General features: G+C 32.5%; 2 protein-coding genes across 2 annotated transcripts; one reads left to right on the top strand and one right to left on the bottom strand.

Moving 5' to 3' along the window:
* Window positions 1–2,235: 2,235 nt before the first annotated feature.
* On the bottom strand, window positions 2,236–6,255 carry LOC133289333 (probable glycosyltransferase At5g03795). The gene is made up of 6 exons (XM_061487248.1): window positions 5,966–6,255; window positions 5,550–5,867; window positions 4,883–5,169; window positions 3,919–4,151; window positions 2,834–2,991; window positions 2,236–2,458 (listed from the first exon to the last, which is right to left on the bottom strand). Exons 1-6 carry the CDS (start codon window positions 6,113–6,115, stop codon window positions 2,357–2,359), a joined length of 1,248 nt encoding a protein of 415 aa, XP_061343232.1. The 5' UTR covers window positions 6,116–6,255; the 3' UTR covers window positions 2,236–2,356.
* An 11,066-nt stretch (window positions 6,256–17,321) lies between these two features.
* On the top strand, window positions 17,322–23,463 carry LOC133289334 (kinesin-like protein KIN-14R). The gene is made up of 19 exons (XM_061487250.1): window positions 17,322–17,487; window positions 17,974–18,275; window positions 18,376–18,547; window positions 18,643–18,713; window positions 18,813–18,996; window positions 19,222–19,331; window positions 19,440–19,539; window positions 19,655–19,741; window positions 19,856–20,032; window positions 20,124–20,397; window positions 20,546–20,707; window positions 20,838–21,053; window positions 21,147–21,184; window positions 21,303–21,466; window positions 21,566–21,817; window positions 22,109–22,174; window positions 22,338–22,412; window positions 22,523–22,585; window positions 22,984–23,463. Exons 1-19 carry the CDS (start codon window positions 17,322–17,324, stop codon window positions 23,461–23,463), a joined length of 3,159 nt encoding a protein of 1,052 aa, XP_061343234.1.
* Window positions 23,464–26,734: the final 3,271 nt, after the last annotated feature.

The following is a 26,734-nucleotide window of genomic DNA, read 5'->3' as shown; positions in this document are numbered from 1 at the left end:
TGTTGAGACAAAGTTTAGTGTAATCAGAAGGGTATGAATTATAAGCAACAAATGTATTGTTCCATTATCATCTCGACGTCTTTATCATCCACTGCTTGCAAACTAATGTATTGTTCAGATTGTCATAACCTTGTGGTGACCTGAGTGATAGATTGGTTACCTTGAAGAGTTAATTTTTGACGAATTCTCTCATACAGTTTATCAATTGTTGAGTTGCATTTGATATGTGTTGGCCTTTTTTCACTTTCAAAAAATACACCTCGTCGGCCTTCCATCTTCCTACCATTGTAATATAACACAACACGAACAAAATCAGAATGTGAACTCATTTTTAAATGGAATAACAAATAAAATAAGAGACTATGAATAAGCTAATAATTTTGTATGTAAAAGTAAGGATTGATGGTGGAGAAGAGTTGTGAAGAGTGTGTAGAGGATAAAGGTTTAAATAGATATATTTGTACCATTCACGTCCTGGGCATCAATATTGCATGTATCACGTCCAAATTTGACATCGCAGGTTATGCCCCACTTAGGCGTGACTCACGTGGAGGTGACGCCTCCATGGAGCGTGACCTGTGACGTCCAATGAGGGCGTGAGACATTGCAATACACACATAAATATTTTAAAAACAGTAATAAATTCATATTTTTTTTATTTAAATTACAATAAATTAATTTTTTTTGCTTAAAAAAATTGCCATAAACCAGTTCTAGGCTGAAGGCTTGAGTTGTGTGCGAGACAATTCAAAGGCAAAATCACAAGGGCCATTTCATTTTGTGAAAGATTCAAAGTAATATTATGGCTAATTATGTAAGGAATTAAAGTGTCTCCTGCAACAACAACATGTAAAATTATCTTCATAGTTTTGGAGTCTGGTAAAAAAAATATAGGGTATTTTAAAAAAGGAAAATATTAGTCTCGTATTATAAGAGACTAGTATCTTATGTCATATTACACTTCGATAATTGTGTTGTCATTTTCTTTTTTATTTCTTTTTTCTTTTTTAATGGTGGACCCACCACTTTATGTCTTAGCAAAAGATATGTTCTCTCCTACAATATGAGAGTAGGCAAGCCCTTTAAAAAAGACTTTAATGTTTCTAGAATGAATGTAGATAAGTTATTTACGTTTACTACCAAAATGACGTCGTTTTGGGTTGAAAGATTAAAAATTTATAATGAGAAAGACTATTTTAAACCTGAAATAAATTATAATTACAAAAATACTTTGATTTTCGTCCCTAAATATTATTTTAGGTTCAATATAAATAACTTATTTTGATTTCCTCCCTAAGTTCAATACGACGTCAAGTTAGTGAGATAACTTTGTCTTTCATTGAATGAGAGACATTTTTCCCATTATTTAATATATTTAATATTTTTATTTTTTTTTTGTTGCACTCACATAAAAATGAATAAATCTAATTATCTTTCGCTAATTTTTTTTTCTCTCTTCTTATTCTAATGAAATCCACTTATTTCTATCCTAGTGTGACAAAAAAAGTTCTATAGCAAAAGCAAAAATACTTTTTCTTTAGTTAGAGCCGGTTTGACATATTTTTTTAAGCTAAAAATTACTTTTAAAGTAAAGTTAAAAAAATAACTTAAAAAATAAAGTTAAAAATAATTATGTAAATATTTTTTTTAGGATTTTGAAAGGAGGAAAATGAAATAATTTATTATTAGAGTAAATGATAAAATTTATATTAATAAAGGTAAAATTGAAAAATAAATATAAAAATTCCAAAAAACTAACATACATTTTAATAAAAGTTCCTCTCGAGGAGCTTTTAATTTTTTTCATTATAAAAACAAGCTTTTTTTATGATAAATTTTTTTATAAAATTATATTTAACTCTACTTCTGGTTATAAAAAAAAAAAAAAAAAAAAGAAGCTAAAATTAAAAACTCCCAAACAGGTACATAATTGTAAGAAAACGAGAGGGCCTTTATTGGGTTGCCTAACTTGAGGTTTAATTTTTCAATAACTAAACCCATTTCTTTAAAACAAAAACAAAATCTAACTCATAGTTAAAAATTAAACCGACTCATCAATATAGATTTACTGTGATATAAAATATATAATTGTTATACTTATAGCTGAAACCAAACCAACCCGGTTTAAGTTAGTTTGGATTTTAAACAACTATGTACCTGCCCTAATTTAATAGCCTCGGCCTAGCTGTATTTTCATCGCAAGAAAGAGTCTTACAACAAATAAATAAAGAAATGTAATGGGTGCAAGAATATTGATGAAACAGCTGTCATACAAAAACTGTAATGTAGCTATTTACAGTGCTCTGGGTTGCTAAAACTGTAAGGTGTATACAAAAAACAAGAATGACTCTTAATATCAGTATTGGATTGTGTGGTGGCGTAACCAGAGGTCATACATAACCATATGGAAGGCATCATATCTGATTGGGGGCGAATTCCATTGGAAGTGTCTCTGAACCTGATATAACATGACAGAACTTTCTTGTGAGTTCCACCATATCAAACAAATAATTCAATTGGCAATGAAAAATTCTATCAACCACCATTACTAAAATATTTGGGGTCCATTTTTTTGTATTCCTTTCTTTCTTTTTTATTTTTTTTTGTTTATATTTAAAATTTCTATTCCAACTTTACATTCAGCTGGCTTTTCAAGCAAAATAAATAACAAGAAATTCTAGAGAGAAAAAAAAACTTTAGCATTCAAAGATTTTCTAAACTATAAGCAAAGGGAGCAACACATACACGTTCGAATGCCACACAATATAAATGTGAAAAATAATATATTTCATTCATATATAGATTCCACATAAAGTAATGAGAGGATTTCTACCTTTACTAAATTATTATGTAGTTCAACAAACTCAGCATCCGATATATTTTTGAGGATTTGTTTAAGCTGGTATACATCACTCTCCTTGAGTACGACAGCAAATTTTCTCCAGTCAAGAATATCATTAAAAGGAAGGTCATAGTAATCTGACAATATCACTGCAAAACAACATTAACAACTTAGGTCAGTTACAAGGTTGTCCAAAAGACACATACAGCCATCTGAAAAGCCAGAGCATCGAAGTTAAAATCATAATATGTAACAATAATTTATTCAAACCGTATGTTACAGTTCAAATGTCACTCACAATATCCTAAATGTATTTCTTTTGAGATCCAGGGAAAACATATTGGCCAAACAACAACTATTGTAGTGGTCATGCAGCCAACAAATTGGGCCAAAGTATAAGTGTAATATGTTTAGGTGGATTCTACTGAATTTGAGCTTCATTATCACCCTCCAATACAATAGTACTTCGACCTTAGCTAAGGTGATTGGACCAGAGGGGTGGGATTTCGGTGGAAGGTCCTAGATTTGATCCCTGACACTCCCTCTTGTATTTTCACAATACAAAACACCCTGCCCCCCCCCCCCCCCCACCACACACACACACACTGATAAAAACTTTGTATCTATTATTCATTCCAATTAAGAAATCTGCTTTTTGAAGTTGAACATACTAGAAGCCTATTGATTAATTGATTATTAAACCACCATATTTCAGACATTCAATACTCACACCTCAATAAACTAGCAATTCCAATCCTAGGAGTGATAAAATTAAAAGCAACCAAAGGTTAATCAGTCTAGACAAGGATAGCGTTTGCAAATGTTACTCAATAGACACAATATAATTCATATTTTACCATAAGCATAAAGGAACCCAGGCATCTAACACCAACACAAGAGAAATCCTAGGCAAATCTACCCATCTCATATCATCCATGAAACATGACAAAAACCATTAGGCAACAAGTATTCAGTTTATATATACTTGCATTGTCATATAGGCATGCAGTTTAAAGATGCTTAGTACGCAACTATAAAATTAAGGGGGGGGATTCATCAGAAAGGATGACTCTTACCAGGGATGCATCCATAATGGATAGAGTCTGCTATTCGAGCACTATTAACCTGTGAACCACCAGGGCATATACAAAACTTAGTTCTGTAAAATCTCTTCTGGTATACTAGATGCCCAGTAGCCCTACTAATTCTGTTGTTTGAAATATCAAGTTCGGTGTCATTTTCCCATACACGTGCAAGAATAACTCTAATTTTAGAGTTACGATGGCCAGCCCAAAATCCAAGATTAGTCCTACAAAGCACATATTTATAAAATTTTCAGAATGAATAAATATGCATTTTAGAACCATTGTCTATTGATCTTACAGAACAAACAATATATCAAGGTCGCGGCAATATCTATTAAAAGTATCTCTACTAATTCTGTTGTTTGGAAACTGAATTCTCTATCACTTCATCTTATCATTTTACATGAAATGAATAGTCAACATCAACAACATATTTATCCCAAACTATTTAGGGTCGGTGGCAGATGAACCCAAACTACATGAAATGAAAGTAATAAAAATCAGGTTCTTGGATAGGATAGCAACACTGAAAGTCTGAAACTCAAAAGCATTTTATCACGTATGAAGATTATAAGTCATGAACAACACTAACATTTTTCATGTCTTTGCGAGTAGTGTGTACTCCATGGAAGATATTATGATCCACAATGTATATAATGTAATAACAGATTACAAGAAAATTTGAAACTGAAGTGCAACAGTAGCTTATTATAGAAACTAAAGACCTGTGGGTTGTGAGCAAGTTTAAGATAAAGGTGTTTATACATTCTGAGAAATGTCAAGTAATTTACATCACACTCATCGAGTGACCATAACAAGATTAATAAACAATTCGACAAGCAGGATGATAAATCACCTAAACAACAAACTTCTGATCCCAAAAACCTAATCAGTACCAACTAATTTGAGTGTAACAATCTCATTAAGTGGAAAGAGCATATATCTTAATATTCACCTGTTTTCTATATCATTCCCTCCAGCTGGAAGAGCAAATGGCTGTAGTACTTGAGGGAGAGCAACATCTTTGTGTGGAATGAATCCAACATCATAGCTGGGGGAGCACACTGCTCGAATAGAATTCTTCACAAGAAATGGAAGTCCTTCTGTTGCCCTTACTCCAACATCATGACAAGTGACAAAGAAGTGATCAGCACCCAAGGTTCTGTTCCAATAAGGATATTTGGACATTAAGCTCTCCACGTAATTTTGTACAATTATGGTCATATTCTCATAAGATGTGCCCTGCATAATATACAAGCATGAGAATGTGACTACACTCCACCTAGAAGCAGACACTTAACCATCAAGGCTAAAACATAGTAAATCTTTTTTAATTACTTATTATTTCCTTTATAGCTAATAATCCATAGTAACACACTAACAAATCATTAACATACAGAAAAAAGGGGGAGGGGGAGCATCACTGTATAGAAAGATGAAGAAAAGAACTCTCACAAGCAAAAACTAAGTTCTGGGCACATGAGGAACAAAGTAACAAACACAACATAGGCATGGAATTCTACCTTCCCATATCTAAGCAGCAAAAGTTTATAAAGTGGCAGCAAAAAATAAAAAGCCACAACCTTGCAAATGCAGTGAAATGTGGGTATTGTAAAACATACCTTGCCACGCATCTTGTGACACGAAATGGGAATGAAGAAGAGGTGTGCCTGATCGGGATGGAGGGTGCGGAATCGACTCTCCCTAATGTTCTGGAAGAAATATCCCTCACTGGCGTACTTTCCGGTGAGCTTCCTCGGCGTTTGATAAAACGTGTTGGGATCCCCATCTGGGTATATATAAACCTTGAACTTCTTCTCCATCTCCGCGTAATTCAGCTTGAACACACGCGCCGAGTGATATATATCCGAAAACTCCTCTCCCTCTTCTTCTTCGTTTGCCGCATCGTCTGCGGCATCGACCAGCTTCGTAACGGAGACCTTGGAAGGAAACCAAAAACAAAAGGGGGCAATCAAGAAACCATTGAAAAATCGAAAATTCTGAAATGGGGTTTTGCCAAAAAAAAAAAAAAAAGTACCTGAGGTGCAGGGGTGGAGTATTTAAGAGAGAGATAGGTGAAGGAGAGAAGGGTGACGATTGCGAGGGTTAGGAGTGATCCTCGCAGAGAGAAGAGGGTGTGCCACGAAGATTGCTGTTGTTGGGATTGCTTCCCGGACGTCATCAGCATTTGATTTTGATCTTTGAGTTCGAGGATTCGATGGGTTAGATTAGAGTTAGTGAACAGAGTATAAGAGGAACCAGATTCAGATGGTTCTTGCTTGTGAATCTGTTCTGTGATGTGGTGAGGCTAGGAACCATCCTTGTTCCTTTTTACTTTTTATTTTTTTTGGGTTAGAAATTGTATTTACTTTCCATTCTGGATATAAGTATGAAATTTTACATTCTCAATTATTTATTTATATTCTACTGCAAATTTCCCCCTTCTATATTTGCCTTGCCTTTGTACAAAAATAATATATATAGGTCTGTGTGTTTATCTCTTTTGTAATTTTTTTGTTAAGACTACATCTATTTAATATATATATATATATTTTTTTGTATAAATCTATTTAATATATCTGATAAAAAGAGAGAAATACAAATTTTTTCACATTAGTTAAATTTTAAAATGAGAGGAAATTCCAAGAGAGGTGTGGTGTTAGTGTTCGCATTTGAAATCTCGGATAGGAAAAGTAAAATAATTATGACATTTAGAGTCAATAATTCAAGTAAAAACATTTAAAAGCTAGGGAGCGTTTGGTATACGAGAAATTTTTTTTACCAAGAAAAAAAATTTGCTAAGAATATGGTATGAAGAATTTTTTGCCAGGTAAGTTAAAAAAAAGTGTTTGATAGGTCAAAAATTTTCCGAAAAAATTAGATGAATTTTACTATTGTTATGTTTGGTTGACTGAGGAATATTGATGGGAATGTGAACCGAAAATACAAAATTACCCTCGATTGCATTTTGAATAGGACTGAATCTCATAAACTAGGGCTCAAAAATAAGGGCGTTTTGGTCTTAAATTTTTTTTATCAGTTTCCTCCCGCATGGCATCTCCTCAGCAGTCATCTTTCAGTAGCCTTCTATGTGCAAAAAAATTTGATGGGTACAAAATATTCCAACCACTTTTTTATCTCTCGCTCCTATCAAACATGGTTAGTCTTTTTTTCTATCCCACTTTTTAGGGCAACTTTTTTTTTCCATCCTACCATACACCCCCTTAAGTTACCTCTGTTCTATTGCATGGTTAGAACAGAAGGTGAAAAAGTACACTATGTTAGAAGAAGCCCATAGCCTTAATGTTGCTGGATAGAAGTAGTCGATTTTTTTTAAACTAGATTTATTTAATATAATTTCCTCAAGTCTAATTCAAATAGAAGCCGAGTTTTGTTTTATATCGGAGGGATAAGGGATTGAAGGGCAAAAAAAAGTTAAAATATTATTGTTTTAATAAATAACTACGAATATATAGCTATTTTGGAACTATTTACATAGACTTCTGAGTTTAAACGTTTTTATGGTACCATTGTCACAAATTCAAACTATGTTTGTGAGAGATAAAATATTTCAAATGAGGTGTCATTACGTAGATATCAAAAAGTTATGTGAAATAAAAAAAATTACTTGATTTGGATACCCGAGTCAAAAGATATTACATGTTGAAGTTTTACGGTTAAACTGTTAACTTTTTGTGCCACATGTCAACACCAGACGAGTCACGCTTAAATTAGACGTGAATGCCTCGCGAGTCACGCCTAACTTACACATAATTTGGATATGAGTGAGTGCTATAGATTCGTAATAATTTTAAAATAACATTATATTCATAATTATTTATTAAAATAGTAATATTTTAATATATATTTTTGCTGGGAATGAAGTATTGAACATTTTTTAAACTAGTGCTTCTCATAATGTAATCTACTACGCTGAGGCTTTGATGCAATTTTAACCCTAGGGAACTTTGATAGCGAAAAGAAATAACAAATTAAAAGAAAAAGAAATTTTTTTTAAGGTGCATGAGGCATTTTTTGCTATACTGTGGTCTGCAAGAGATATAAATATGGAATCTGAAAAATAATCTATACCTTGTCTGTAGTATAATAGAGATGCTGAAAAATTCACATGCCTGCATGGATTATTCTGAAAGGCCACCTCCTTCCTACCTAGAAGTCTCTCAACCATTATTGCCTTTTTAACTCTTCTTTTTCTACGACTACTTCTTCCCACTTTCACTTTAGAAACGCCCATGTTGAAAGGTTAATAAGATGTGGAAAAGAATTGACAGCACAAGTGTCTACAAACATTTTAATTCAAAAGAGAAAATGAGTAATAAGACATTGAACCATAACTAATGTCTTATATCCTTTGTGATTGTGATGATGAGCCGCAGATTAACTGAGAAATTCATCCATTGAAATTACTTAGCAAGAGAGGGGAAGTTGGTTCAACCCGAGTGTACAAGGGAAAGAGAAAAAGGATCCAAACTATAGAACAAAAATGCAAAAGATGCCTTTGACACATTGAAGTAAAATGGCAAGGGAAAAGGAATTGGCTTATTGATCTGATAACGCATATTTTGTTACACTTATTTTTTACTCTTGGTTAGTATTTTTAGGATTTATTTGAGTTAAATAAAGGTCTTTTGGATCAAATTAGAATTCTAGATTTTAACTGGGTTTAATTGATTTTCGTCAGAATTTTTCAAATTTACACTATTTTTGTATTTTGGTCATATCTCACACTACAAATGTCAGATTGACTCTGTTCTTGTTGTGTTTTGCAGCTAACAGAAAGGTTTACAATCTCTATTTCAGCCCTTGAATCCTAATTTGGACGGGAAGATGGTCTAAACCTGAGCCCGAGATAGACGTGTTTTGTTGGAAATTTATTTTGACGTTTGGACTTGTAAATTAAATTAGAACCCAATGTGTTTAAGGTTCAAAGCCATTGTTTTAGTTCTGGTTTTGTTTATTTTATTATTGTGGGTCGAAATTAGTTAAACCTAACCCGGTTATGATGTGAGTTAAAAAGTTCGTTTAGGAAACTTGTCGGTATTCTTCGTTTTGGAGTTTGTACGTTTGACGGCTTTTCTTTGAAGGAACAATGTACATTTTTCTGTTATTCATCTCTTCTTCTTCTTCTTCTTTTTAATTTTTAATTATGTTTACCTTAGCCATGCGAGGCTAAGAACCTTTAATCAACCTAAGGGTAATGGATTCCATGGAAGAGTCTAGAGGATCTGAACCTTTCCTTTAAATCAGATTTGTTTCTCTTCCAAACTCAGATTGATATCGTGCGATTGTGGATATTCAATGTGAGATTCGTGGTTGCGATTATGGAAAGAGATTAATCATCAGATTTGATGATTAGATTGATTAACCCTATGACCTTAAGTCAAATGGGCTAATACTCTGTGATTGTATGAGTAGAAGCACCGTATTTGATCAAACGCTAAGCGATCGCTTAGAGAAGGTTCTCAATTGAAAACAAGGATTCTGATTCAATTGAGATAAATCACGATTCTTGTATCTTTTTATCCAAGGAAAGACGTCCTATGAATCCTAACCTTAGGTTGTTATTTTAATTACGAATTTCAATTTTAATTTTTACGTTCTATTTTCATTCTTATTCAAAATGAACAAAACCCCCCCTTTTATTTTCTGTTTTAATCTACGATTTTAATCCTTGCGATTTCCTTGAAAGACGACTCAGGTTGATGCTCTACTACAAATTTTCACAAACCTGATTTTATTAATTTGCACGAGTTCGACAACTTGTGCCATGATCTTTACCTGCATTATATTATTTCAGCCAGAAAATTTGGTGCAGATTGTTGGCTCCGTGATTCTCATTTAATTTTGTGGGTCGATGGTTCATTAGTTTTGATACCCTAATTTTTTAAAAAACAAAGAAAAAAAAGGATGTGAAGAGTGTGAAAAATAAGCAGCGGCAACCGCGAGAGAGAGAATGAAAAAGAGATAAGACGAATAGAGAAGAAAAAAAAGAAGAAAAAGAAAAGAAATTTCCTCCAACAAATTCAACGGTGAGACTTCGTCAGAATAAACTCAAATTTTAGCGGCGTCTTCATGATATATAGTGCTTCATATCCAATGTTCACTTTATGATTTGGAGATCTCTAGAGAACCAAATATGTTCTTCCCATATGGAGTGTTTTTCTTATGACTTTCCCTTTTTTCCCCCTTGATTTCTATATGTCAGATGATGTTTTTTGATTTCTTTATTGTTATATTAGATAGAAAATATTATGTATATGTATCCATTATTATTAATTGGTGATAATGGAAGATTTATGCATATATATATATATATATATATATATATATATATCTATTAAAAGTTCGAGAATTTTTTCCCTAGAATAAAGGTTGTGTGTCGATTGGGTTGCTATTATTTTTAGTTGCTTACTTTAATTTGCTCTTGATCTGTTTGTTTGACCCCCGACAAAGTGATATAAAGAGCCTTGATTAGTAGTTGTGGGTATTTGTGATGTAATTGAAATGGAATGTAGTTCGAGCATTGTGTATGTGTACCAATATGGTTAATTGGGGATAATAAAAGATTTGGGCGGAGATAAATGTCCTATGATTTTTTTTTTTCAAATTGAGTTTTCCACGTCAAAAGTCTTGTGTGCCAATTGTTTTGTTGTTGTTCATGATATTATTTTGAGTTATTTATTTTAATTTGCATTTGATCTATTTGTTTGGCCCCAACAAAGTGGTATCAAGAGTCTTGGTTGTAGTTAGGGGTGTTTGTGGTTTAAATTGAAATGGGAGTTGGGAGATAACTTAAACATTGTTATGTGTACCCATTAATGTTGATTGGTAATTTGGTATAGTGGAAGATTCCAATAAAGGTCATGTCATTACATCATTAAATCCATCAACAAGAACCAAGGAGGCCAACAATGTGCCCAATTCAACTTGCATTGAGAAAATCATAATATAAACCAGAAACAAGATAAGGTGAATTAAAGAGTTTCCAAATATAAAATCCAGATCCAATCCATGAACACATCTAGCTTGTAATTGTAAATAAAATGAGACGAGTCACAAAAAGAAGTAAATTACAAAAAACAAAATGAATGAAACATTGTAATCTAGTAAAGCGCAGAGTTCACACTTTAATTCTGTATCTACCTATTGGAACAAGAAAGTTAAGACTCATTATACAACACTTTACTAATCGATTAAACTTTACCAAAACTTCCTCAAATATTATTCAAAGTACAGCTTACTAAATTTATCATGCACACGTGTAAAAGAATTGGGCATTCCAACTTTCCAATTGAAAAGGGAAAAAACATTTTTTTTAAACACTAAAATAATTGTATGATCAAAACAGAGACTTACAAGAAGTGCATATGCAAATTGCAACATCTCAGTATCGAAAATTCATGCGACGTCGTATGAATTCAATTACTTGCCATGAAATGAAAGGAATTAGAGAAAAAAGGGAGGACAATTTAACAAAATCCCTCGGAGATTCAAAAACTAAAAATCACAGTAAATCGTAAGGTGTTCCAATATTTCCATCATTAGGAGATAATAGATGTTTTATTACTTTTATTGATGATACTTCATGAAAGATGTGGTTGTTTCTTGTAAAATATAAGAATCAAGTGTTCCAGTATTTCCAGCAATTCCATGTCATTATAGAAAAAAAAAAGGGAAACTCTTAAAATGTCTAAATACCGATAATGGAGTAGAGTACATCTCAAAAGAGTTTGAAAGTTATTGCTGCAAATATGACATCACATGTGAGAAAACAATTTCTAGAACCCCTCAACACAATGTGGTACTAGACAGGTACAATCACACAATTGTTGATAAAATTAGATGTATGGTGAAGATGGTTGCATTGCTAAAATCCTTTTAGGGAGAAGTAGCTAGTATTGCTTGCTACTCGATGAATATATCTCCCTCAGCTTTGTTAGGCTCAGATATTCCAGGAAGAGTATGGAGAGGAAAAGATGTATAATGACCCTAACCTATAAATTATGAATTTACGAATTGATGAAGGATCTAATCATGATTACTAAGGATTAATTAGATGAAAGGTCTGATTAAATGAATTATAATCACTTTTGAAAAAAAAATGTGAATAGTGAGAATTTTGGGGTAAAATGCGAGTAGACAAAATTATCTGAAACTTAACAATAAAGTAATGGATGTTACTCCATTAATTTTATAAGCCAAAATGACAAGATTGGAAGAAAGTTAAATGAACGGGATATATAAGTCTTTACCTACTTAGATGTTTGAGCTCACTTAAAGTAGTCAAGAAACACTCTTTCTGCCTTATTTTTCTCTTCATTCCCATATGTGTGTCTCCTCCACCACCGAAGAAGACTTATTCACCTCACATCCCATAGTGCTCCATCACCCACTTAAGAAACAAGAGAGAACACTCACAATCTTTATCTACCATTACACTCACTCATTCCCCTCCCTTAGAAGTGGTATTTGAGAGAAAGGAAACCCAACAAGTTTGGCCATTTTCAGACTTGACAAGGGCTGGCGAAGAAAAGGAGTGTTAAAGCTAGGAAACCCTTTTTTCTTGGTTATTGAAGCTCCCAAGGTAAATATCATAACCCTTCTTGTTGGATTTCATGAAAATGGCATTAGTTAGTTATGGAAAATTAGGGATTCCATGACTTGTGAGTTGGAGTATCAACCCATGTGTAGAAATACATGTTAGGTTAATGAGAGTGTTGAGTTTTGGTGTAAAATGGTCACCATTTTGTGTTAGTTGTTGTTCTGACTATCTGATGCGAAGTATCCGGATATGGTATGCAGATATACGTATCCAGATATAGCACTGTGATATATCCATATATTCCCTTATATTTGAGTTAAATGATATTTCACCTATGCAGAACCTTCTAATGATGATAAGAGAATTTAATGGGGTCAATTAGAATCACCTTACTATGAATTTAAGTCTCCACTTAATTATGCATTACTTATGGTTGTTAGAAACCTTAAGTATTAATGATGTGAGATGAAATCTTGATAGTCATTGTGTTCATTGGTTTATAGTGTAGAACCAAGTGAGCTAGTGCAAATAGATCAAGAATTGGACCAAGTAATGGAACATGACCTTAATTCTTGATTGGTTGAGAGTGAGGTAAGCTTCCACTTTGTATCATTGTAGAAATGATAATTGTCGCATGATGCTTGTTGTATGATATATATAGTAATCATACTTTCACCTTTGAAATAGGCGTTGTTGGTAGAAATTGAGTAGTATTACTATTAAAATTGTGGACCTTACTTGGGCTTGAAGAAAGCTTTGGTTTGAAGCTATTAGAGGTAAGCTTTCGGTCTTTAGAGTTAATCCTCTATCTGTTCCACCAAACTCTAAGAGAGGTGGTTTACATACATGGTATGTTTTTGGAAATTGAATTATGATATGATGCATTGATATGTATGTTTGCTTGTGTGTCATACAAGATGATGTTTCCTTGTGTGAGGCATAAGATGGTGTTTTCTTATGCTTAGTATAGGACGGTGTTTCCTTATACTTAGAATGATGCAAGACGATGTTTCTTTGCGTAATTCATACATTGTAAGTGTTTCCTTTATTGTTTATGTGTCAAAAGATTGCTATGCAAAATGATTTGTGAATGTATAACTTGTATGCACCCTTATGACATTATAACTTAGGTAACAAAAAAGTGTATGAAATATATGATATAAACCTTACATATGATAAATATGTATCAATGTTGTATGAAATGCCTATTAGATCCAAGATGTAGAGTTTATTGAGAAAGAGGTTGAATTTTGGAACCCTAACCCGAAGCTGGATATTTCATTTTCATTGCTGATATGAAATATCTAGATATTGGAAGTTCAATATCCGAATATCAATATCTGGATATGTCCCCGAGGAATATCCGGATATTCTGGGCCAACAGAAGTTAAAACGAATATTTTTCAACAAAATGCTGGAAATAATTATAGGGTACTATGAAGGCATATACATAAGGCTTAAATTCAATTTCTAAGGAATTAAATGGAATTGATTGCAATATATAAGGAAAAAGAAAAAGTTTATTCATATTTTCATATTAGAACTATTAGTGAATTATCAAGTAAGCTTCCGCGTTTATTTATTTAAACATGTTGCGGTTAATATCATATGTATGTTAATACACCGGGTGCACACAGGGTGTTACAAGATGCACCCTATTCTCATCGAAATGTACTTGGTTATAAGATTTTTGCATATGTTTCAAAGGAACAACGGTTAAAGCTTGATGACAAGACCATACCTTGCATATTTTTAGGTTATGACACTGAAGAGTTTGGCTACAAATTATTGGTCCCTCTAAAGAAGAAGATTTTCAAAAGTAGATATGTTGTATTTCGTGAGATTGAGAATGTTATATACTTGAAGAAGATTGTTAAACCTACTCAGAGTGAATACGTCATGTTTCACACTATCCATTTCTTCTTCTTCACATTGTGCCATTGGAGGAGAAAAGGTCCATGAAGAGTATATTGATCTTGAAGGTTCAGAGACAGTAAATGATATTGATTATGGAATTACCAAGTAGAGAGAGCAACCCCCACAGGCAAAGGTTGCAGACTAAGTAGTTCATGAAGAGTGTCAACAATCGCAGAAATATTTCACTTCTAAATATATCCTCCTTACTGTTGAAGGGGAGCCTAAATCTTTTCAAGAAATAGTTATCAACAGTGACAAAGACAATTGGATTGAAGCTAAGAGGAGCTGAATTCTTTGCATAAGAATCACACTTATGACTTGATAAAGCTTTCTAAGTGCAAAAAAACATTGAAGAATAAATGCGTATAAGAGATTAAGAGGGATGCTAATGACAAACTATTGAATCATAAGCTCAATTGGTGGTAAAATGGTTCAGACAAAAGAAAGGAATTGACTTTTATGAGATTTTCTCTCCAGTTATGAAGATGACGTCCATTTGAGAAATTTCGGGTTTGACAACTAGCTTGGATGTACCCTATATAATTAGTTTATAGAGTATGTCACATTATTTATTTCATTTCAAAATATTGTTATGCAAATTTAAAGATAAAAACGTAGTTTAAAGATTAGTTTTGTCACATCGTAAATTATAGTTATATAGAAACTACAACTTACAAAGATAAATTTAAAAGGATGCAAAAAAATAGAGGTAAAGTCAATAACTCGCAGGACTAAAGTCATAAACACTATATATAGTTAAGACTTTCATACTTCTACATCAATATTTTACGGCCAAAAGGATGTTAGAAGAAAACATCCTCCAAAATTCATACAGCTACATCTCTATGCCATCATATAGAGGCATAGATGTGCCTAGAAGTGTAAATAGGTTGGGTTGGGCTAGACTTTGCCTTAAAGAGGTCAGACATGAGTAAAAGAACTTTATGTCTGACCTAGTTTGTTAGCCTTGTATAAGCTTAAATTATAAGTTTGGCCTGACCTATATTTATAAAACAAAACCTTGGCTTAAGTTTGTTTTGGCTTAAGTTTGTTAGCCTAGTTAAGCATATTAGACATTCAATAATTAAAAAAATAATTAAAATAATATTACTTTATTATTCAAAATTATTAACATAATAATTTATAAGGAATGTTACACTTACAACCTATTTTTGTTTATAACCTATCTTAACCGTTGATTTTCTCCTATCAACTGTTATTATTTTCGTAAATTAAACTCATTAATTAATTATTAATTTATAATAAATGATAACCGTTGATTGACGAAAATCAACGGTTAAGATATGGTTATAAGAGGTTGTAAACAAAAATAGGTTGTAAGTATAACATTCATCATAATTTATTTATTTTATTTAAAATAAATAATATAATATAAGCTGGTCTGTATGCTTATAGGCCCGGCATGTAAAAGAAAGCATATGGCCTACTTTCTAACTAGGCTTTTTTGAGGCTTGAACTTGTTCTATTTGACTATATATAATAGGTCGAGCCGTAGGCCCCTGTTAGGTCAACCGATCCATTTACACCCCTATATGTTGCGGTATGTCCCTCATAAATTAGAATCTACATCTTACATCCAAGTCCACATTAATAGATCTTGTCTGTGTCTGCTAGTCTGGAAGTGTTAGATAACAAACAAAACACACATGTGAGAAATATTCTTAATAATCTTAAGGGTTTTCAAATTATAACATTTGTAGTTGTGTTTGCACAAAAAATATCCTCTTCTTGTGTACTATGAATATATAACAAATATATTAATGAGATTAATATTTCTCATATTGTAGGAGATAATTTTATCTCCTACATCCACATAAAAATGTGGGAGATCCATATTAGAGAGAAAAATATAATATGGATCTCACACACTTTTATATGTGTACTGAAAATAAAATTATCTCCTACAATATGAAAATTAAGTGTGAGAAGCTTATAAGTGATCAAATTCTAAGTCAAGAGACATTCCCTACTATATAGCCTATTGAATCTATCATTGTCAAGGTCAGTGCCACATTAACATATGTTTGTTGTGTGAGAGGCTTATATGTTTTATTTCCTCTTTTCAATGGGACCCAAATATTTGTGGTGTGTATAAGAAGTTATTCTTGTTATATGAAAAGTGTTTATATAAAATTAATCCCTTAAGCCTTACTTTAATCATTAAGGAATACAAGTTTAAATGAAGTTAAATTCCAATTAAAGTTACGAAACAAATACCAAATATTATCTAAAAGTAGTTGAGTAAGTATCTAAAAGTAATAAGTGTTTAATTGACATGAACGTAAATAACACTGGCCCACTAATATTTTAATAAATCATTATTTATTATCATATCATTTTCTCATTAATTAAATTTAAGCTATTAATTAATGATGTGCCTAAATATTAATGGATGTACATGTAATTTTTTTTGGGAACACAATGTACATGTAAAATTACTTTACACTCACCTTACAGTTACACATCAATTAAATTGAAATGATATTTTTCAAAATTTTCATATATAAGCCAAGGAAAAAGTAATTTTCCTTTAAAAGTACATAAATTTTATGTCCAGTAAGTCAAACACACATTATAATATTTAGCTAATTAAAATAAATAAATAAAATTTAATAAATAAAAACAATTAATTAAATTTATAATAAAACACTGTAATTTCACATAAAAATACAAAATTGATTTATTTTCTCTTCTGGCCGAAAGGAAAAGAAGAGCAAAAGTTTAACGGTGGGTTTATTCAAAACTATCAACGGTCACTAAATTCAAATTTGAATGATCCCATCCCTCACCAAAGTTATCTCTGAAACTTTCTTTCTACAACGAACATCTCTCTCTCTCTCTCTCACTTTTTCTCTCAAAATTCATTCTTGATTGCCAAGACTCCATCTTTTACATGGACCCAATCCAATCGAACGATTTTCAGAAGTACCCACAAACCCTAATCTCAGAGCTTGAAGATTCTGTCATGGAAGATGCAGACGAGTCCTTGTTCGATTCGATGGTTTGTGATTCCAATTCAAGACTCATCCTAACTGGGTTTACGAGATCTGACAACGCAGGTTAGAATCTCCGAAATTGGGGTTATTTTTTTCAGGACTGTGACATTAGATTAGAAAAGGTTCCATTTTCCCTATTTATACGGAAAAATTCAGTCTTTCACCTTTTCCCTTTCCCAATTACGTTTAAAACATATCTTCTGTTGCGACTAATGTTGTTCTGCAAATGTAATAGCCTGCCAATCACATTTCTGTTTATTCTCTCTACTTAGTACTCACAAATGTTAGCTGGCGATTGTATAGTGAAGTTTTCATTGGGGTTTTAGAATTCTGGTTTAGGCTTGAGTGAATTGTAATTGTAATTAGTTTGTAAGTGGAACGCTAATCTGGGTGCCGCAATTTTAGACCAACATTTTCGAACTTTCAGTGAAGTTTCCTGAAAAAGCGAAGCATTTTGTTCCAATAATCAAGAAAGGGCTTAAGATTTATACTTGTGTAGTTATTTGTAGCTTCAAGTGTTTACTTTAAATGTCATGTCTTTTGAAGCAGAGGAGGAGTATTTCATGTTTATAAATGCCGGAGGGGATGCTTTTAATGAAGCAGATGGTGGACTAACGTTCCTGGGTGACACATTTTTTGATGGTGGCAACGCTATGCGTACCGATGAGCAGATAGTGGGGGGTGGAGATTACCCATTTATCTATCAATCAGCTCGGTTGGGAAGTTTTCATTACAGATTTGATAATCTTCCTCCTGGAGACTATGTTGTTGATCTTCATTTTGTGGAGATCATTAATATAAATGGGCCAAAAGGAATGAGGGTATTCAATGTATACATCCAAGAAGAAAAGGCTAGTTTTTCCACACAAACTAGACTATTTTATGCATTTTCATTTGACAAATTTATACAAGTAAAAGCTTCAACTCCTTTTTATTGAAATAATATGACAGGTTCTATCTGAATTAGATATCTATGCGGTTGTTGGAGCCAATAAGCCACTGCAGTTGATTGATTCAAGGGTGACTGTGAAGGATGATGGGGTAATTCTCATAAGATTTGAAAGTATAAATGGAAGCCCAGTTGTTAGTGGGATTTGCATTAGGAGAGCAACGAAGGCGTCAGGTACTTTAATTTCTGTTTTCAGTGCTTGATTAATTGCCCTTTGGCGTAGTTGTTACTCAGCAACTTGCTTTCTACTTTGTCATTTTCTTAAACAGTTCCACAGGTGACAAGCGATTACATTAAATGTAACTACTGTGATGCGCAGATTGAAATTCCTTCCTCACAGGTTAGAGGTGCAACCTAGTTGATAAGTGGCAGTTTGAAATGTGAAGCGTCATAGACTCACAACATTTTGCTTTTCCTACTTTTCATTGGAATGTTTCAGATGAAAGTTATGCAGACAAAATCTACTGCAAAGTATGAGAATAAGATAAAGGAGCTCAAAATGCAGTGTGACCTCAAGGCAAAAGAATGCTATGAGGCATGGATGTCATTAACTGCAACGAACGAACAATTGGAATCAGTCCAGATGGAACTTGACAATGTGACATTTAAGTCACTCATTACTGGTATGTTCTGCAGGGTTTTCCTACAAGTGTCTTCAGAAAATTTAACTTAAACTCAGTTGATGAGATTCATTGACGTGTATATGTAGGAACTTAAAGATCTGATTTAATGCATAGCTTATGGTCTTTATAAAATGTAATACAGTTAGATGTGGCTACATATCAATGCCATCATCACCTTATTAAAATGTAAAACATTCCTAATTTTATTGTTAATTTCCTTCTCAGATCAAACTGTGGAGAAACAAGCTGAAAGCCTGAGGTGTATCTCTAGCATGTACGAGCTTGATAAGAAGAAATGGACCGAAGCAATTAGCAGTTTACAGGAAAAAGTAAAGGTAAATGATGAAAATTCTGGAAGGAGTTATGTTTTAAGTTATTATCATTACTTTTTTATTATTCTTTGAATTACATTTTAAGAGTATTGCACCAAATTTGTTTTGCAGTTGATGAAGAGTGACTGTATTCAACTTTCCTTTGAAGCGCATGAATGTGTTGATTCAATCCCTGAATTAAACAAGATGGTTTTTGCAGTTCAGGAATTGGGTATGCTTGAGTTACATTATTTAATCTCTACTTTTTTTTAATGAATAGTTGTACTTAATTTTGGGCTTTGAAATAGTGCAAATCATCTTAAGGGACTAAAATCTCCTTTTTGCAGTTAAGCAGTGTGAAGATCTCAAAGTGAAGTACAACGAAGAGATGACACAGAGAAAGAAGCTCTTCAATGAAGTTCAAGAAGCTAAAGGTATGTTCTCATGTCATGTTTACTTGTTCTACATAGTATAAGTGGACTTGGTTCCAATCCGAGGAGCATTACTAAAAGTCAAATGCACTAATGCGCTTCTGTTTTGCAAAATAGGGAACATTAGGGTTTTCTGTCGTTGTCGTCCACTGAATAGGGTTGAAATCTCAGCTGGGTGTACAACAGTTGTGGATTTTGAAGCAGCAAAGGATGGATGCCTTGGAATTTTGACAAGTGGCTCCGCCAAAAAATCTTTCAGATTTGACAGAGTTTATACACCAAAAGATGATCAAGGCATGTGCAATTTATATGTCATTGTTTTTGAATTGAGTACAAGATTCATATTATTTACACAATTGGAAATTTTCTGTGTTTGCTTTAACAGTTGATGTTTTTGCTGATGCCTCATCGATGGTAGTATCTGTGTTGGATGGCTACAATGTTTGCATCTTTGCTTACGGGCAAACAGGAACAGGAAAGACATTCACCATGGAAGGAACAGAGCAGAATAGAGGAGTAAATTACAGGACTCTTGAGCACTTGTTTAAAGTTAGTAAGGAAAGGAGTGAAACATTTTCATATGACATATCTGTTAGTGTGCTTGAGGTTTATAATGAACAAATCAGAGACCTATTGGCTACAGGGCAAACATCAAAAAGGTAATTTCTGTTATGTTTGTCATTGATTCCATTCATGAGACATTCTGGTATAGTAAAGCCTTTTCAAGCATGCTAGAGTGTGCAATATCACTCAGTCTAAGCAGGAAACTGAAGTAGCTGGAATGATTTCTCTTGAAATGGTTATCAGGTTGGAGATAAAACAAGTCTCTGAAGGATCTCATCATGTTCCTGGTGTAGTAGAAGCCAAGGTTGATAACATAAATGAAGTGTGGAATGTACTGCAGGCCGGAAGTAATGCTAGAGCAGTTGGAAGTAATAACGTTAATGAACATAGCAGTCGATCTCACTGGTACTGTGCTCTTATATTTTTCCCTCTTTCTTACAATATAAGAAGCTTTCCAATATATTTCTAGACCTCTACATCGGTACGAGTTTTTCTTTTTCTATACTTTTTTAATGATCGCTTGTTTCTTTTTCAGCATGCTTTGTATAATGGTAAGGGCTAAAAATTTGATGAATGGTGAATGTACCAAGAGCAAGCTTTGGCTTGTGGATTTGGCAGGTAGTGAGAGACTAGCAAAGACTGAAGCGCAAGGGGAGCGGCTGAAGGAAGCACAAAATATCAATCGATCTCTTTCAGCTCTTGGAGATGTGATATCCGCTTTAGCAGCCAAAAGTAGTCACATTCCATACAGGTATATCCTCCCTTCTTTTATTTACCCTTGGCCACCTTAATATGTAAATATAAGTTTCAATGATGTGATGCTATTTCGTTTTTGAGGTTTCAGGAACTCTAAATTGACACATTTACTTCAAGACTCGCTAGGTGTGTCTAGTTAGTTCAGCTTTCTTTGTGTTTCTTGTGCATTTATGAGGAGTAAGATCCGGTTTCTGCAGGAATGTATTGGTAACACTCCTTGCATATCTTTTTTAACATATTGCAGGAGGTGATTCCAAAACTTTGATGCTTGTACAAATAAGTCCATCAGACCAGGACTTGGGTGAGACTCTGAGCTCGCTTAATTTTGCAACTAGAGTGAGGGGGGTCGAGTTAGGTCCAGTTAAGAAGCAAATTGATACAAGTGAAATTCAAAAGATGAAAGCAATGGTAGGTTGCTGATCCTTACTGGAACACATTAAAATTTATTTTCTATTTCCATGTTCTATAAATAATTTTGTGTTTTCTTCCTTTTACACTATGGCATAGCTTGAAAAAGCCCGGAGTGAGTGCAGAATTAAAGATGAATCTATGCGGAAACTAGAAGAAAATTTGCAAAGCATGGACAGTAAGGCCAAAAGCAAGGATCTTATTTACAAGAATCTACAAGAAAAGATTAAAGAACTCGAAGGCCAGATTGAGTTGAAGACAGCCATGCAAAACCAGTCAGAAAAACAAATTTCTCAGTTATCTGACAAATTGAAGGGAAAAGAAGAAACCTGCTGTACTCTCCAACATAAGGTTGCTTTCTATTCGAGATTGCTATTGATTTGTGATTCGTCTGCACATTGTTTATCAGTAACAAGGATTGGTTAACATGGTTTTGGTCTTAGTTTGTGAGCTCCAAAATTCCTAAAAGTTTGACACCAATATCCTTATTGATGGGCTAATTGGGAGACCCACATGGAACATACCCCAAATGACAGTGACTATTTTAGTTTATAATTTTAATAAAATAACTTTATGTTTTACCTTGGTTAAACGGGGTCATTGGACTATCATGTCCTAACTAGACACTTGTTTCTACTGAAGGTCAAAGAGCTAGAGAAAAAGCTGAAAGAACAACTACAGTCAGAGACAGCAAGTTTTCAACAAAAGGTTTGTTACTTTGGGAAATCCGCTTCCTTCACTTCACCCTTCTCTAAATTCTTTTTTCTTGGAAAAATCTTATTATGAACATGCAGTATCATATGATGAATAGTTTGACCGATCAACTAGTGTGGTTAAACGAAAAGTTAATTCAGTTCTTCTACGTAAGCAGGTTTGGGATCTAGAAAAGAAGCTGAAAGATCAAATGCAAGGGTCAGAGAATGAATCTGCCATTCTAAAAGATAAGGTAGTCAATGACTAGAGTTGTTCATAAAATAAAATATTCTGCGTCTTTTCGATAAATGTATATATTCAATGACCTCTCTTCATGTTGTTTATTGCTTTATACTCTTTCAGGTCAAGGAGCTCGAGAGAAAACTGAAAGAGCAGGAACAGAACTCAGAATCCTTGCTTCAACAGGTACTTCATACTTATCCTAAGAAATTTGTTTCTGTTGCATACACTCCTATACTACATTCGAAATGCTTTTTGCTCATGGTCAAATTTAGAAGCTTACCATGATCTATTCATGTTAAGTTAAGGAGAGTAATAGCATAATATGTATTTTTAATTTATCTATAAAATGTAATCTTCGTACTTACCAAAGAAGAAGTTTACTATGATCTATTCAGGGTAAGTTAAGAAGAGTAATAACATAATGTGTTTTTCTAAAATATCTTACAAAAGTAATCTTCTCTGAATAACTCTTTATAAATTGAGTGTTTAATGTTTATCATTTATCTGAGCTTTGACCTTCTTTGCCATCTATTGAGTGAGTCGTTTTATATATTAATTCATGTGGCAATGTGTCATGGCAGATGAAGGAACTAGAGGAAAGGTACAGAGAGCGAGAGCAACAGTGGCAACAAACTCATTGTTCTGTTGATGCAGTAAAGGCAACACCTGACGTAGTAGGTAAAAGCTGCAAAAGTGATGAATGTCCAAGTGAGAATGAGGCTCGCATTTTAAGGTGTTCAAACACAGTAAACCGCCAGATAAGTCAAGGTTCTATTTTGTTCAAAGGGAATGATTCTACTCAGCAGATAAGAAGCAAAAGAGAGTTCAGAAGCAATGAAACAGAGAACAACTTTGTCATGTCATCATCATCTACTTTACATGATAGAAGAAGAGTCACAAGGAAATCTGATCCACCTAAAATAGTAAAGGTTGGAAGGCCAACTACGAAGCCAGTCATTGCTACTCAAGCTCCATTGTCTCACAAGAGAGCTAGCACAAGCAGAGATAATGTTCAAGGAATTAGAGAAAGGGATAGTAAGAAGAAAATTTGGTCAAGATAGCATATCCAACTCAATTGATATTGAATAATCTGTGGTATTTTTCTTAATGTAGAATTCCTTCTCTTATGGTGAAGCATGAGTTGTAATTGAAATTTTCTGTTTAGAAATTACAATATATGCAATCATTATTGTGTTATATTTTAAATGAGATGACATATATTTTATGTACACCGTCTTACGAATTACTAATGATATTTTAGTACAATTATAAGATAATCAAATGTTTCTTATAACTTTCATTACATCAAACGTAATTTATTAAGACTTTGACCTTAATGTTAAAATTCTTTTTGAATTGGTTTTTGCGAATGATTTAATAAAATTCGGGATTGCTATTTATATGCATGTGGCATGGGTGAAATGGGATCAAACCCAAAGACAATAGTTTTTTTTTTCGAATTAAATAAATCTACTTCTGCGTAATTTAATTTGCTTATTTATTATTTATTTACTTAATTAAATATCAATTTTTCATGGATAGGATTCTATATGTATTAATTGTATCAAGTGTGTCATTTTTAAACAATCAATGTCTATATATTAAATTAGAATATATTAAGTGACATAGTTACTTAGTATACTCTTCATTAAAAAAAACACATGTCATTTTAATTTTTTCTTCTTTTAAATTTAAAATTCAATTTTTTAAATAAATTATACATATTTTATTTATGATTTTAATTTTTTTTTTAAAATTTAAAAAACATCCGTACAATATATGAAATATTTTACAGTTTATTTAATTTTACAAAACATGATTTTTTTTTTGGTCATATTTACCAACCCTAGCTTGCCGAAGTAGATTGTTTCATAAAAAATAAACCAAAAAAAAAAAAAAAACGGAAATAACTTAGGTGTAAACGTCAAAAAGAAAAAAGGAAAAAGAAAGAAACAAAGAAAGAAAGAAAAGAAAAGAATCGTTCTATTTTTTAATTCCCCCCTTACAAATTGCAATTTACGTTAAGAACTTCAAATGCACTATTTGTCAAACTTAGTTAAACTCTCGATATAATATTTTCATTTCAATGGAGACTTATGTATTGCTCTTTTTTAGGTAATCAATTCTCGTATTACTGGAGAATTTGATCCCATTCCAGCAGATAGAGGCATATGTGGGGGTCATCACATTTTTTTTGAAAAAAAAGAAAAAAACAATATTGCAATTTTCGATGTCTCCAGGAGAAATTCTTCTTCTTCTTTTTGTAAATAATTTTTTTTTCAGCAACTAATTATATTATGTACTATAAGTAGTTTATAATTATAGGGTAAAAGATTTTTTCTTGTCATCGGAAATAAAATTATCTTCAGTGAGTTCAAAATGACGTCGTTTTAGGACAGAAATTAAGATATTTTTGTAATTATAATATATTGCAGGGTTATATTAGTCTTTGTCATTTTAATTTTTTAATCTTGTAACTCAAAATGACATCGTTTTAAGCTCACTGGAGATAACTTTATCTCCGGTGACTGAAAAAATATTTTTTCCATAATTATAATAATAATTTTTTTTCTTAAATATTATCGACTGACGTGATGAAAAGAGAAAAACTAATTTTATAATTACACTATATATTACCCGATAGTATAAAGAAGAAGTATATTTTTCAAGATAAAAAAAATAAAATTCATATCCGTATCAATCTAAGTTGTTTTCTTTTGTCTTAGGTAGTGTTTGGTTCGGTAGAATTTTTTTTTTTACTAGGGAAATGGTTGGAAATTGAGTTTGGTAGGAAAATGTAAAAAAAGTTGTTTGGTTGATCCAAATATTACCTGGGAAATTTATTTAAATATGCAAAATCTATGTTCGGGAGAAACTTTGCACCTGTTTTTTCACTTTCTCAGTTATCTCAAAATACCACATCTCAAGTGGTATTCTGTAACAGTGAATTTCATGCAAAATCAACACAAAAGTCATTTTCCCACATATCCTATTTGCCTAGTATATTTTGAAAAAACCTTAACCAAATATGATATTTTTCAATATCCACTTACGCTTTTTCATCAAAAATAACCCTTCAACCAAACACTAGCTTAAGATCGTTTGAATGGATGGGGGGAATCGGAGAGGGACGGAAATTTTTATATATCCACTCAAATTTACACTTTCAAGCAATGTTTAGAGAAAAACAGAGTTTAACGCAACTTATACTATTTTATATATATATATATATCAAGTGTTGAGCCTAAGGGTCGTTTGGTACGCATTATTTTTTTAGATTTTCAACAAATTGAATTTTTTTAAATTTTTAATTTTTAGATATTATCCTAAATTGAATGTAAAAATTATATTTCTAAAATTCGAGATTTTCGAATAAAATTTTTTTTTTTCCTCTACCAGACCCTAATTCTTGGCTGGTTATCTATATCTGTCTTTATCGCCGTCACCACCCTGAAAACGAGAATAATGCTTTCGTCTTCGGCAACATTTTTGTCTTCAACTATTGTGGCCACCGGTTTTGGACTCATGAGAGAAGATTCAAAACCGACACACCCTCCACCAGCCACCCTCATCATTTCACTTCTTGTCCTTTCGTCCACGTCCTTCTTTTCGTTTTCACGTGCTTTCTCTTTCTCTTTCATTTTCTCATCCTCCTCCAACTTCTAAACTTTTATTCATAATTGGTGGCTCATGTTAGAACTTATTTAACATAACCTTGATATTTTGGGAGGGACAATTTTGTGCGAAGTAGCATTCGACCGGATCCTTTTTAGATTAATGATTGGGATGAGAGATTGTGGATTAATTCAATATTTTGAGAAAATATACAAATTTAGATTTATGCATATAAGTTATAATATATATTTTAAAATTAATTATATTAGTATAAATATATTAACATGTCATGTGAAAGGTATTAGTTTAAATTAAGAATTTTATTATTTATTATTAATTTTCAAAATAATTATATATTTTGAAATATTGCGGACATCAAATTAGATTAGAACAAGTCGAAGTGTGATTGGAACTTAGCTCAAATTTAATTTGTAAAAACTGAACCTACCACAATTAGCTTGGGGTCGGGATGCGCGATTAAGACAAAACCAGTTTTGGACACTCCTCATAGTAATAATACGTTTAATTTGCAACCACATTTTACTCACATAAAATTTGGAAAAACGTACTCTCCATTGAAAGGCGACAAAAAATTTTATCCGTTGAAATTTTTTACATAAATAAATTTTTGTCAAAATTTATAATGGAATTTAGTTTCTGTCAAAAGTTTTGACGAAAATAATTTCTTAAATATTTTCGTCGAAAAAAAAATTCCGT

Source organism: Gastrolobium bilobum, unplaced genomic scaffold (genome assembly GCF_033153095.1).
Source record: "Gastrolobium bilobum isolate Gb01-03AN ecotype WA unplaced genomic scaffold, APGP_CSIRO_Gbil_v1 utg14226, whole genome shotgun sequence".
Classification (NCBI taxonomy): Eukaryota; Viridiplantae; Streptophyta; class Magnoliopsida; order Fabales; family Fabaceae; genus Gastrolobium; species Gastrolobium bilobum.
The sequence above is the reverse complement of the archived record's forward strand: the minus strand, read 5'-3'. Positions and strand labels throughout refer to the sequence as shown.